This window comes from Ipomoea triloba, chromosome 11, assembly GCF_003576645.1.
Source record: "Ipomoea triloba cultivar NCNSP0323 chromosome 11, ASM357664v1".
Lineage (NCBI taxonomy): Eukaryota > Viridiplantae > Streptophyta > Magnoliopsida > Solanales > Convolvulaceae > Ipomoea > Ipomoea triloba.
In genome coordinates, this window is record NC_044926.1 from 21746818 (window position 1) to 21762546 (window position 15729).

General features: G+C 32.5%; 2 protein-coding genes across 2 annotated transcripts; both read left to right on the forward strand.

Annotated features, from left to right (window-relative positions):
• The first annotated feature begins 3613 nt into the window (after positions 1–3613).
• LOC115996093 (stemmadenine O-acetyltransferase-like) lies at positions 3614–4603 on the forward strand. The gene has a single exon (XM_031235233.1). It carries the CDS (start codon positions 3614–3616, stop codon positions 4601–4603), a length of 990 nt encoding a protein of 329 aa, XP_031091093.1.
• Positions 4604–14569: 9966 nt separating this feature from the next.
• Positions 14570–15292, forward strand: LOC115996094 ((13S,14R)-1,13-dihydroxy-N-methylcanadine 13-O-acetyltransferase AT1-like). Its single transcript, XM_031235234.1, has one exon. The coding sequence runs from the start codon at positions 14570–14572 to the stop codon at positions 15290–15292; it is 723 nt and encodes a 240-aa protein (XP_031091094.1).
• The last annotated feature ends 437 nt before the right edge of the window (positions 15293–15729 follow it).

Sequence of the window (15729 nt, forward strand, 5' to 3'; positions counted from 1 at the left end):
AAAAAAAAAAAAAAAAAAAAAAAAAAAAATAAAACCCCCCCCCCCCCCCCACCCCACAAAATCGTTTAATTCCCCCAAATACTTACTCCCCCAAATCTCATTCAAACCAGGCTTCCCCCAACCGGCCAACCCCAATCCCCAAATCTCATATTGAAGAATCGCGACTCTGTGCGACTGCGAAGCCACCGACGAACCGAGTGGCGACTGGTTGCGGCAAGGCGGCGTCAGACCGGCGAGGAAGCAGTGACCTACGGCGAGGGCGAGGTTCAATGATTCTTACTCATCCACCGCCAACGTATGAGCAATCTACAGCTACGACTACGGGGGTTGAGCAATCAGATGCACCACCACCAGGAAATGGTACTAATGCTGGAACATACATCAGCTGTGCCTGAGACCTCTGAGGGTGCTACTGGTGATAATCAACCAAGATTATCAGTTGTTGATAAGGGGAAGACTCCTATAATCTATGATTCTAATTTGGCGGAAATATTTGCTAGAGAGGCTGTAAAGAAAGATGAGGTTGTGAATGAGGATAGAATAGTGGTGAATGTTGACTATTCTGACTTGGTAGATAAAAGGAAAGATGGGTCTAAGCTTACTTGGACAAAGAGGGATACATCAGCTGCTTTTGAGGCACTCATGGCATTGAAGATTCCTAAGAAGGAGGATATTGTGTCCACCAATCTGATCATTAAGAATTATCCATTAACTATTGAGGGAGTTCAGACTTTCATTAAAGATAATGATCTTGATGAAACTAATGTTAGGGATGTTGCTTATGCTAGCATTGTTGTTGCTCTTGCTGAAACAAATATGATTCCAAGAACCTCTGATGTTGATTATGCCCCGACTAATGCTGAGCCTAATGCTAATACTATGGTAACTGAGAAGAGTGTTAATAGGTGGAAAGGGCATGCTGCATTGACAGTGAGAGCTACTATGTTTCTTTTGGCTCAAGGTATGAATCAGGAGAATCACAATTGGTTTAAATCATATTGTAATGTTTACGGGCCCTATATCATTGAGAGGAGGTTTGTTGAATTATGTAAATTGATCATGACAACTGATGCTATACAATACGTCTTCAATACCATGACCATTGGTGAGCTATATGCACAGAACAAGGTTTTCCTATATAGGCTTGTGAACCATCAGCTCCTGAATTGGTTAGGAGGGCTTTGAGGATGATAGTTGGAACTGATTTGATTAAAATGATTGATCCAAGGGCTGTTTTGAGGTATAAGATGTTTTCTGAGGCTGGGTTGGCTGCTCACATTGCTGCTGGTCCACTGAAATGTTTCTGTAAAAGAAAAAAAAAAAGGGGGGAGAAAGGGGTTTGTCAGCAGTGGTGAAAACAAGAAAGGAAACAAGTGAAATGATGAAATGCCTTCCATGTCATACTTTTAATATATATATTTAAATAGGTCAATGACAAAACACCTCCACATCAGCATATTATTACCTATAACTTGAAGGAAACCTGCAAAAAGTTCTAGGCGCAAAAAAAAAGAAAGTTTATGGCTTGAATAATCACTTATTGAAGACAATGATGCAGGATGAATAATCGTGAATGGTTTATGGTGCGGGATGACACTTTAGCCTAGTAGATATGTTTATATAATCAAATATACGTGTTGTATATTTATATATTTATTTTTTAATATTAAGCATCGATATACACTCGTACATATAAATAAATAAATACACACATGGAAGACACACCCAATATATATATATAGTCATAATTAAGTGTGGCCGCGTCTTAACGCGCGGTCAGTGCGGCATTATGCACCGTTAGGAACGCATCACCAAAAAACACACCACTAAGTATGTAAATATACACCACACAGTGTTAGGAAATGCACTATTAGTGACAAGGGAGTTATGGTGCATTATTTTGGGTGTGTGGTGTGTTTTTTGGTGTTTTTATGTATTTTCATTGTGGTGCATTTTTTAACATTAAGTGGTATATATTTGTATACAAAGTGGTGTATTCCGCACCAACCGCACAGGAATGTGCGACCACATTTGAATAGAAATATATATATATATATATATATATATATATATATATATATATATATATATATATATATATATATATATATATTTTAGTGAGGGCATTATAGTAAATTGAATCATATAACCTAAAATATAACCTTAACCAAACAAAGTACTCCATAATATTATATTATATTGCACAATCTAAACCAAACACATAAAGTAGACAAAAACTTGTGTGAAACCGTCTCACCATGAGACGGGTCGGGTCAAGATGAAAATGTATATACACACAAATGTCATACTTATATGCTCAAATTTAATACTAATCAAGAATAAAATTTTTATTACTTATAAAGGTAAATGTAATATTTTAAGGAAAAATACAATACTTTTACATTTTGATTTAAAAGTATTACATTTTTCCTCAAAAGTATTATATTTTCCATATAAGTAAGAGGCACTTAGCTTAATGTCAACATTACTTATTATGAATAAGGATCCGTGAAACGGTCTCACACAACTGTGATCCCATCAAGTAATCTTACATTGTCAAAATCTCACATTATCTTCTTAAAAGTAATCCTATTATATGGGATAATCCAAGATTCGGGACCAAACTCCTATTCATCCATAATTTCAAACATCAATATTTTTGTCCTTACATTTCACTTTCTAGGTAAACCCAAAATCAGCCCTGATAGAGGGCATGCCACCTCATTCATACTATATAAAATTTATAAATAATATAATTATTAAAAATTAACTCCAATGGACAACATGCCTGCTTTTATTTTTATTTTTTTGGTTTCGTTTTGTAGCTCCTTTAAGAGAATATTATATTATTCAAGGATTGCATCAGAAGTTATCGCCGGATTTAAATAGAGCATTCGTATGTGACCTGCTGGCCATGAAATTAGTTGAAGCTTGAAACCCACATACCCCCAGCAATGCCCCTGAAACCTACATACCCCTTAAACCTACATACCCCTTCAAATGAAACTGTAGTTATATCAAAATATAATTGTAGTTGTGTTAAAATGTAACTGCAGTGTATATAAATTGATACTAAATAACAGTTTTACATTTTTTGGTATATATTGTCCAATGAAACTGTAGTCGTATCGAAATGATATTATAATTGTGTTGAAAGGAAACTGCAGTGTATTATTATAAACGTAACTGTAGTTGTGTTGAAATGAAACTGAATAACAAGTTCACACGTTTGAGTGTATAATATCGAATGAAACTGCAGTTATATTGAAAAGAAACTGCAGTTGTGTTGAAATGTAATTGCAGTGTATATAAACGGAAAGTGAATGGCGCGGAACGGAGGCCGTTTCTTCTGTCTGTTTTCATTAATCAAAACGATGTCATTTTGGTACGCGGTCCACAGTAAAATTTGTATCGAGGGCATGCCACCTGCTTCATACTATTCATTTTTTTTTATTTTTTTTATTTTTTTGGTTTCGTTTTGTATAGTAGCTCTTTTAAGAGAATATTATATATCATTTTAGGATTGCATCAGAAGTTATCGCCGGATTTAAATAGAGCATTCGTATGCATGTGACCTGGCCATGAAATTAGTTGATGCTTGAAACCCTCAAAAATGGCCCTGAAAGTTGAAGTTTATGGCTTGAAACCCTCAAAAATGGCCCTGAAAGTTGAAGTTTATGAAAAGGAGAAAGTGAGGCCATCCCTGAAAGTTGAAGTTTATGAAAAGGAGAAAGTGAGGCCATCTTCACCAACTCCCCAAACCTTGAGATACCACAAGCTTTCTCTCCTTGACGTACTTTCCGGGCCTTTTTATGCGCCCCATGTTTTGTTCTACCCCTCCGGCGCCGGCCCTCGTCGCCACGATTATGATGAGCTCAAGGAATCGCTCTCTAAGACATTGTCTATCTTGTACCCGCTGGCCGGAAGACTTAAAGATGGATCAATAATCGAATGCAACGATGAGGGTGCGGATTTCGTCCGAGCTAATGTTACGAATTACGATTTGGGTGAGTTTCTCCGGCACCCGAAGCAGGAAGATTTACGGCAGCTGCTTCCACTTGAGCCCTACCCAGAAGCTATTGATCCGGCCATGCCAATGTTAGCTGTTCAGGTGAACAGATTCCGGTGCGGCGAAACTGCGGTGGGGTTCTGCACTTGGCACGGGGTGACGGACGGTGGTGGGGTTGCCGGATTTTATAACATCTTGGCTGCGATCAACCGGGGGGAAGGACCCACTGATTCCGCCGGCGGTCTCGTCGTGGACGTCGCCGCAATTTTCTCGCCGGCGATTCCCAACATCTCCCAGGTAATGCTCACTGCCTATGCGGGAATGAAAAAGGAGTTGCGGAAATACACCACGAAAAGATTTGTTTTTAGCAAGCAGGATATCGAGCCGATCAGGAACCAGTACAGCCAATCGGAGCATCACCGCCGTCCATCTCGAGTGGACGCGCGCATTCATATGGGCGGCAGTGATAAGAGCAACTCTAGTGGCCAACCCAATCCTCAAGACCCACTGGCTCTCACATATTGTGAACTTTCGAAAGAAGTTGAACCCGCCCTTACTTTCAAAGTGCCTAGGCAACATCCTCCACGGGACTGACACCGTGTGGGAAGTAGACGGCGGCGAACCGGTTACTGGCCGGTCGCTTGTAGGAAGAGTGGTGGAAGCCATGGACAAGTTTACAAGCGACTACGTGAGGGAAATGCAAGCGGAGGGTGGGTTTCTCAAATCCATAAGAGCCCAACGATCAAAGATAAGTGATTACAATGAAGGTGAGATTAACATTTTAAGTATAAGTAGTTTGTGTAAAGTTCCCTTTGACGAAGTTGATTTTGGGTGGGGCAAGCCAATATGGATTGGCATTCCTCAAATATTATTGGACCTAGCTGTTTTCGTGGATACGGAAGATGGGGGAGTAGAAGTGTGGATTGGATTGGAACATGAAGTTATGTGCAATTTAGACAAGGATACGAAATTTCAATCATATGTGTCGTTTGCCCATGTCCTTTCTGATCCGTCTTGTTGTCCAAGAAGTGCACTTTAATCTAAGGCCGAGGGATATATGGTTTAATTTATGGATTTAAATCGAGGTAACGAAGGAGAAAGGAAGTGAAATCCTACATATATATGATTAGTTGGCTACTTTTAATAACTTCCCTATGCAATCTCCTTTAAATAATCAAAATCCATAACCAATGTCATTTAGAGCATCATTTCTTCTTATCAAATAATGATCTTGAGTTGATGATATTTTTACAATATGTATTCATTTTACTACGTTTATATTCTAATTAATAAAAATAAGATTTGTTGTGTCAAAACTTGTTATATGTTTTTAAAAGTACAGCCTCAAATATAACTTACACTAAAAATCACTTTGGTGACTAAGTATGTAATTCTATTTTAGACCATCTTAGTAGAATATTTAGTTGTCATCAATTACAACTTGAAATTGTTTCTTGTATAAAGAATAAGTCGATAAAATCAAATAAATTAGAAAAAGCAAATAATAATCCCAAAGAACATAAATTCAAGAGTGGTGTGTATCACAAACGTAATTCTCCTTAAAACTGATTTGCTACCTCCTGAGAGCACATGCTAGGAGCGTTGTAATGCCAGTCTTTTAAGATAAAATGGATTACAAGTTTACAACACTATATTTGAGCATTCAAATATAATGTTTTCAGCGAACTTAAATGAGGTGATCACTTTGTAAATTTAATCACAGTGTAGACAGATCAGAATTTTTTTAAGGAAGAAATGATTTTTTGGAGAGAGGAAAAATAGAGTTGTGGAATTCTCAAATCATCAACCAAAACATTTTGCTCAAAGTCTTGGAATTTATTAGCACTAAATAAGATTTATAATAATAATAATAATAATAATAATAATAATAATTTATACTATTAATAAAAACAAAATCCTCCATTTTAACTTTCCGCCCAAAACACTCTTATACTATTGAGGTTTGCCCAATCTATATTATTAATAAAAACAAAATTCTTCATTTCAACTTCCCGCCCAAAACACTCCTATATTATTAAGATTTGCGTAATATTGTAAAAAATATGGCAATACAATTCTTATTCGTATTACTATTGTACATTAAAACTAGTAAATTACCCGTGCGATGCACGGATAAATTTTCTTATTATATATTTAAATAATAAAATTAATTATGAAATTATAAACAATTTTAATATTTGAAAGTATATATACATTTATTTGAAATTATAAGATTTGTATATTAGTGTTGAATTTGATTACTTAAAAATTATAATAGGAAAAGTCTAAAAAAAATAGAAGGAAGAGTATGGTTAATTGAATTATTTTAAGTAATAAAAATTTAATATAATCAAATGAAGATCCGTATGTTTAATTATTATATTAAGATTAAAGTATTAAATATAGGTTGGTAATATGGGCGCAATATATTTATGTTTAATATGCTTTAACTATGGGCGTAATATGTGTATACTATGCTTAATTTCTTTTAATTACTCACCGTAATATGTGTATGTTTAATTTCCTATATGGGCAGGAAAATTTATCATTAATTCTAATAAGAATGATGTCATTTTATTATGATTACTAATGGTAATTAAAGAGTATATATTATTCTTAATTATTATACTAATTATGGTGTCCATGTAATATGAATAATTATATTAATTAAGGAGTATATATTATTATTAATAAAATAACATGTGTATGTTTAATTTTGTTTAATTATAGATGTAATATGTGTATGTTTAATTTTTTTTGTAAAATTATGTTCATAGTATGTGTATGTTTAATTTCCTTGATTGATTAGATAAATCTATATTACAACAAGTATAAAAAAAAACAGTTTAATAAAAATATAATGTGTGAATTAATTTATTAATTAACATAATTGTTAAGATTTTATTCAAAAGTAACCATTAGGATAATTTTATATGTGTAATCAATTTGGAATAATTTGCATAATTGTATTGCATAATAATACGTGAATTAGCATAATAATATGTGAATTGAATAATTATCATAATTTTTTGTAATCTCCTTTAATTATGGACTTAACATATGTATTATCAATTTCTTTATCTGATTAGATAAAATTTATATTACAGAAAGTATTAATTCCTTAATTGCCATAATTTTTAAGATTTTATTCATAAGTGATCAAAGAAAGTGAATGGGCAATTGATATTATTTGAAGTAAAGAAATATAAAATTGTCGTAAGAAGAGAATCTTTATATTCAATTACCATAATAAATTAAGATGTTAAATACGATTAACAATTACCATGGGTCATTTAAATGGTAAATAGTATATGATAATTACCTATATAAATTACCATAAAAAAACATATTAATATATATATTGATCAGTATTATAACAAAGGTTGTAAGCCTTCAAGGTACGCTATATTCTATATATTAGGAAAAGTATCAATTAATTTAAATATGATAGGAAATTACCATAAAATAACAGATTAATATATTGATCAGGATTATAGCAAAGGTTGAAAGCCTTTAAGTACGATATATTAGGAAAAGTATCAATTACTTTAAATATGATAGGGAGTTGATGAGGTGGTATCAATCCTCCTAATTTTTCATAATACTATATTTATAATTACCGTTATAATGGAATTTAATAGAAAAAATTATTTAGGAACTCATATTAAGAGTTTTGGATTATTATTATTATTACTATTACTATTATTATTATATAAATATATTAGGGAAATTATATTAAGAGTTTTGGATTATTATTGTTAGAGTATTATATTATTATTATTAGTATAATCTTAACAAAATAGATTTTAAATCGAGGTTACAAAATTTAATACTATTATTTTATTTATTCAAGTATAGTAATCACCATTTTTAACTAATGATTGTACATTGGAAGACTTCAACTAAACCTATAGTATTGTGCAATTAATAATAAATATTAGTAATAATTGGAATCAATAATCAATGATTTATGACAACCAAAATATTTTGGATACTTAATTGGTTTAATCATAGCATTAGAATTATAATTGGAATCAAAACTTGCTAAAATTTATTATTATTATTATTATTATTATTATTATTATTGACTAATAGGTTGTGAGGGAGGCAATTATTAAAAAGTAGAGAAAATTATTAAATTTAGTTTTACTTATAAAGTAAAGCAGTACACAATACTTCTCTTTAAAAAATATCAACTACACACTAAAAAATACAGATTTAATATAGAACTATATCTCTTCATAATCTAGCAGTTTAACTATCTCTTCATAAGAAATAGTAAAGCTACAGTTTTCTACATCTGCAATTGATAATAATAAAAGATAGTATAAGATAACAATAACTAACATCATATTAAAAAGGGAAAAGGTGCAAATAAGCCCCTAAACATTTTGCGAAAAGTTAATTAGGCCCACGAACTTTTTAAAAGTGCAATTGAGCACATGAACTCACGATTTTGAGTCCTCCAGCCCCATTACCCGGTTACCATTCCGGTAAGTGACGGTAAATGCCTTCATGGCACGCCACATAAGCTGTGTTTTGATTATTTGGATTGCTACATAAGCATTAATTAAAAAATAAATAAAATAAACAAATTAAAAGGATTACATCCATAATTCCCCAGATGAAGTCATCTTCCGGGCTAGGGTTGGAGCCAGGAAAACAAATCTTGAAATCTCAGTACTTGGTTGCATTCATTCGTGTTCGTGCTTGTCGATTTGGTCCGCATCGCTGCTTTGGCGCTTGCCTGTTGATTACGGCTAATTTTGGTTAAATCTTAGCTGTAATCTGGTTTAATTTTGCATTGAGGTTCAGTGATGTGAGCTGGTTATTGAATTCAGATTCGATTCTGTGCGGTAGAGGAGTAGCCATTATATTGAATTTTGTGTTTTCTGGAGTTGTGAGTTCATCTTCATCATCATAAAAAATGGCGGTCTGCAGCAATTTCCTCTGTGGTCTTGGTGAGGGAAGAAGGATAAGGTACTGAATTAGCTTTGGCTTTCTCATTATTTTGTCATATGCATAATTCATGTTTCTATGTTGTCATTATTTTGATTTGATCAAGTTTTCTGAAGAAGAAGAAGAGATTAAGAAGAAGCTACTGACAGACGAAGCAAAATCTGGAAAATTAGGGCTGTATGGCTCTAGCTATGATTTAAATAATTTTAATTTTTTTATTTTAACTTTTTTTAATTAATGCTTACATGGCAATCCAAATAATCAAAACACAGCTTATGTGGCGTGCCATGAGGGCATTTACCGTCACTTACCGGAATGGTAACCGGATAATGGGGTCGAAGGACTCAAAATCGTGAGTTCATGTGCTCAATTGCACTTTTAAAAAGTTTGTGGGCCTAATTGACTTTTCGCGAAATGTTTAGGGGTCTATTTGCACCTTTTCCCCATTAAAAATAAACTTCTACACCTAAAAAATTAAAAAAGTTAACAGAAATTGATTAAAAAAATGACACCAAGAATGTGACAATGGACAACAGTTCATGTGTATATAAATAATAAGATGCATTTTAATAAAAAAAAAATAGAAATCTTATGAATAAGAAACCACACTAACCCAATCAATCCTAACAAGGGTCACACTTGTGTGAGACCGTCTCACGGATCTTAAATCTGTGAGACGGGTCGGACCTTTTGTTATATGGGTCAACCACATGTCATCCACAACATAATCTCACGATCCTCCCTGCTTCTCTCTCTATTTTTGTTACATGCGCTTTCTTCTCCCAGATCTATCGACCTCCAGCTTCTTCGATTTCATCCTCCGGCTTCACCTCCTCCGACCACATCTACTGTCTCTACTTCCTCCAACCTTCTCCACTCCTATCTCATCATCTTTTATTTTCTTATCACCATAACTTTCCACTCCTATCTCATCCTCATCTAAATTATACAGGGAGGAAGAAAAGGAAGAGGAAAGAGGGAAGAGGAGCCTCCACACCTTAGCTGTAAAGAAGGTGGTGGTGTTGATAATGAAGAAGCATTATCACTATGTGTTATTTACATATCTCTAATGCGGAGCTCAACAGACTCAATAACCGCTACAACTAGTTGCAAGGTCCATTGAAGATAGGCTCGCAGGAGCCGTAGCTTGTCATATAAAGATGGGACGATCATTAGTGTATCAGGAAGAAGAATCAACAAGGATGTGGTTTTTGAACAAGCTCTTGCTCTAAATGTATAATGAATACTTTAAGTCTCAAATACAATACTTTATAACTTAAATGTAATACTTTATAGCATAAATCTAATACACAATTTATATGTAGATATATTAATATTTTACGCCTTAAACACAATACTTTATAGCCTAAATGTAATATTTCATAGCACAAATCTAATAAACAGTTTATAGATAGATATATTTAATACTTTAAGCCTTAAACACAATACTTTATAGCCTAAATATAATACTTAATAGCAAAAATCTAATACACAGTTTAAGGTAGATATATTTGATACTTTAAGCCTTAAGCATAATACTTAGCCTAAATATAATATTTCATAGCACAAATCTAATAGACAGTTTAAGGTAGATATATTCAATACTTTAAGCCTTAATAATAATACTTTATAGCCTAAATATAATACTTCATATCACTAATCTAATACACAGTTTAAAGTAGATACGTTTAATACTTTACGCCTTAAACATAATACTTTATAGCCTAAATGTAATACTTCATAACGCATATCTAATAAACAGTTTATATGTATGTATGTATGTATATATATATATATATATATATATATATATATATATATATATATAATACTTTAAGCCTTAAATACAATACTTTATATGCTAAATATACCACTTAATAGCACAACTTTAATACACAATTTAAGGTAGATATATTTAATACTTTATGCCTTAAACACAATACTTTATGGCCTAAATATAATACTTCATAGCACAAATCGAATACACAGTTTAAGGTAGATATATTTAATACTTTAAGCCTTAAGCACAATACTTTATAGCCTAAATATAATACTTCATAGCACAAATCTAATAGACAGTTTAAGGTAGATATATTTAATACTTTAAGCCTTAATAATAATACTTTATAGCCTAAATATAATACTTCATATCACTAATCTAATACACAGTTTAAAGTAGATATGTTTAATACTTTACGCCTTAAACACAATACTTTATAGCCTAAATGTAATACTTCATAACACATATCTAATAAACAGTTTATATGTATATATATATATATATATATATATATATATATATATATAACACTTTAAGCCTTAAATACAATACTTTATAGGCTAAATATACTATATTTAATATTTTATGCCTTAAACACAATACTTTATAGCCTAAATATAATACTTCATAGCACAAATCGAATACACAGTTTAAGGTAGATATATTTAATACTTTAAGCCTTAAACACAATACTTTATAACCTAAATATAATACTTCATAGCACAAATCTAATATACAATTTAAGGTAGATATATATTAATACTTTAAGTTTTAAATAAAATACTTTATATCCTAAATGTAATACTTCAAAATACTATAACGTATTACATTGTACTATAAAGTATTATATATGAGGCTTAATTAAAGTATTGATTATATATTTGTGTTATGAAATATTACATTTATGCTAAAGTATTATATATATATATTTTTGAAAACAATGCTAAAGTATTATATTTAATGTTTAAAGTATTGCTTATTATATTTGTATTTTGGAGTATTCCATTTATGCTATAAAGTATTATATTTAATGTTAAAAGTATTAAATATATTAAACATTTCTTGCAATGATGTGTTAAGTAAAAGGATTTGACTCAAAAAGTGAAACAAACACAAGGCTGTCAATATTAGTCCCGTAATCATACATTGCACTGCACTCAATAGCTAAGAAAAAATGACAATAATCTCACCATTAATCCTCTTCACCACCTTCCTACTCATCTTCATCATCAACTTTAGAAAAACTCTTTAAGAATTCCTTCTCTCCAAACTTGTCATCTTCATCATCAACTCCAGAAAAACTCTGAAGAATCCCTTCCCTCCAAACTTGCAATGATGTGTTAAGAATAAAGTTTTGACTCAAAAAACAAACACAAGGCTATAAATATCAGTCCCAGTAATCATAGATTGCACTGCACTCAATATATAAGAAAAATTGATAAAGATCTCAATAATCTTACTACTAATCATCTCCACCACCTTCCTACCATTTTCATTACTTGTCATCTTCATCATTAACTTCAGAAAAACTTTCAAGAATCCCTTCCCTTCAAACTCAACCAAGATCCCAGAGCTTACACAATCATCGGCTCCTTCTTCTCCACCCCCCAAACAACTGGCGCAACTGCATGAGAGAAATTATCGCGCACCATTTGCCGAAAACTCTTGTTGTTTATGTTTACTGGAGTTAAGGCTGCGGCAAAAATGGAGGAAGATGAGATGGGAGAAGGTGGAGAGCTTGAGCGGGGGAGACGGAGAGGGTGAGCAGCGAAGGTGCGAGGAAGCAGAGCAGTGTGAGCGAATTCGATGATATGTGAAAATCAATCGTATGGCAAAAATAGAGAGAGAAATGATGCGGTAGTGAAAAGGGAGGGTGAGAAGCACATGCATCGGTCTCACACAAGTTTTTGCCTCCTAACAACTATTTAGAAAACACCCCAAAAACTTTCTCAACACACTTCTTCTACATACCTCAAACTCAGGAAGCAGATTATGAGACTGAGTAATCTTCTTCAAAAGAATCAACCAAGGAGTCATCCTAAGATTTGGTGGCGCCACCCATCTTGGTCTCCCTCCTTGCGGCCGAGCATCACCCTCTTTCAAAAGGGGAACTCCTTAAAAACAAATCATATTAAAATCTTAGAATATCATATACCCAGCAACAGTTAGAAATTGCTGGCTTCAAAACTCAATAGACCCGGTACAAATTGAGAAAAGGAGATCGAGGCTACCTCATCGTGACCCAAACCAACCGGCATCATCATTGAATTTGCACCATACGGATTTTTGTTGCCTTATATCATCCATTGTTTCTTTACATCACACAACCAAAACCAAAATCAAATCCGTAAATAAACGTATACATACTTTACGTGCATACAAATTCAAAAGATAGAGTGCAAGAAGATACATACATACGGGTGAGGAGCTGAGCAGAGAAAACATTGAGAGGGTTTCAACATTTATAGATGATATATATTTGTAACTTTATTTAGTAACAAAGAAAGAAAGAGAGAAAGAGAGAAGCTAAATAAGCTAATCAAAAGAGAAAAATGAACATAATCAGGCACCTAAAATAACATATTAAAATAAAAATTCTTAAATCTATTCAATTAATTAATTACGGAAAATAAATATTCCTTAATCTATTCCTTAATTCCTTAAATAATTACGGATTTGGTTGACTTCAGCCGTAGATAGCAAAAATTTAAATGATTTATTTTTTTTTATTAATTGCTGATTTAATTGACTTAATTTTTTATTAATTGTATTATTACTAAAATGCCCTTTAGTTTGGGCGGGAAAACTCTTTCCGGCACTTCTGTTATTATATATATAATATATATATAGATATATAAATATGGTAATAAAATTTCAAATACAATATATTCTTTCCTATTTTCCTATTCGTAACACAATTCTAGATTAAAATTACTAATCGTAATAATACGGTATATATATATATATATATATATATATATATATATATATATATATATATATATATATATATATACTTTCCTGCACTATAATACATACTATTAATAAAAAAAAATCCTCCATTTTTACTTCCCGCCGAAAACACTCTTATACTATTAAGGTTGGCGTAATATATTAAAATATGGTAATACAATTTCCATTCATACTACAATTGTACATTAAAATATGTTCATATAATTCCTGATACAATATATTCTTTCATACTTTCCTATTCATAATACAATTCTTGATTAAAATTACTAATAGTAATAATACAGTACATATACTTCATTGCAACGTAATCTATATCTATATCTATACTATTAATAAAAACAAAATCCTCCATTTTAACTTCCCGCCCAAAACAATCATATACTATTAAGGTTTGCGCAATATTGTAAAATATGGTAATACAATTCTTATTCGTACTACAATTGTACATTAAAATATAGTAATAGAAATCCTAATACAATATATACTTTCTTATTCGTAATACAATTATATATTAAAATTATTAATCATAATAATACAGTACATATATACTTCCCTGGAACGTAATATTGTAAAATATGGTAATACAATTCATATTCGTACTACAATTCTACATTAAAGAAACTATATTGAAATGTCTACCCCTATAATTTTTACTAATATGTCTTTTATTTTATCTAATTAAAAATTTGGAACCAATATTATAAGTTATAAAGTATAACATCTTGGCTGCAATCAACCGGGGGGAAGGACCCACTGATTCCGCCGGTGGTCTCGTCGTGGACGTCGCCGCAATTTTCTCGCGGGCGATTTCCAACACCTCCCAGGTAATGCTCACTGCCTTTGCGGGAATGAAAAAGGAGTTGCAGAAATACACCACGAAAAGATTTGTTTTTAGCAAACAGGATATCGAGCGGATCAGGAACCAGTCCAACCAATCAGAGCATCACCGCCGTCCATCTCGAGTGGAGGCGCTGTCGGCGTTCGTATGGGCGGCACTGATAAGAGCAACTCTACCGGTGAACCCAAACCTCAAGACGCACTGGCTCTCACATATTGTGAACTTTCGAAAGAAGTTGAACCCGCCTTTACCTTCAAAGTGCCTAGGCAACATCCTCAACGAGACTGACACCGTGTGGGAAGTAGACAGGGGCGAACTGGTTACTGGCCGGTCGCTTGTAAGAAGAGTAGTGGAAGTCATGGACAAGTTTACAAGCGACTACGTGAGGGAAATGCAAGCGGAGGGAGGGTTTCTCAAATCCATAAGAGCCCGACGATCAAAGATAAGTGATTACAATGAAGGTGAGATTAAAGTTTTAAGTATAAGTAGTTTGTGTAAATTTCCCTTTGGTGAAATTGATTTTGGGTGGGGGAAGCCCGTATGGATTGACATTCCTCAAACATTCTTGGACCTTGCTCTTTTCGTGGATACCGAAGATGGGGGAGTAGAAGTGTGGATTGGATTGGAACATGAAGTTATGTGCAATTTAGACAAGGAAACGGAATTTCAATCATATGTGTCGTCTGCCCATGTCCTTTATGAATCGTCTTGTTGTCCAAGAATTGCCCTTTAATCTAAGGCCGATCGACATATGATTTAATTTATGGATTTAGATCGGAGAAAGGAAGTGAAATCCTATATATATATATATGATTAGTCGGCCACTACTTTTAATAACTTCCCTATGCAATCTCCTTTAAATAACCAAAATCCATAACCAATGTCATTTAGAGGCATCATTTCTTTTTATCAAATAATGATCTTGAGTTGATTTTTTACAATATGTATTAATCATTTTACTACGTTTGTATTTTAATTAATAAAAAAAAGATTTGTTGTGTCGAAACTTGTTATGTTTTTAAAAGTACAACCTCAAATATAATTTACACTAAAAATCACTTTGGTGACTAAGTATGTAATTCTATTTTAGACCATCTTAGTAGAATATTTAGTTGTCATCAATTACAACTTAAACGAGGCGATCACTTTGTAAATTTAATCACAGTGTAG

Bases quoted from the DNA above. Each gene is read 5' to 3' on its own strand.
- LOC115996093 (XM_031235233.1), top strand. From the start codon at position 3,614: ATGGCCCTGAAAGTTGAAGTTTATGGCTTGAAACCCTCAAAAATGGCC.
- LOC115996094 (XM_031235234.1), top strand. From the start codon at position 14,570: ATGAAAAAGGAGTTGCAGAAATACACCACGAAAAGATTTGTTTTTAGC.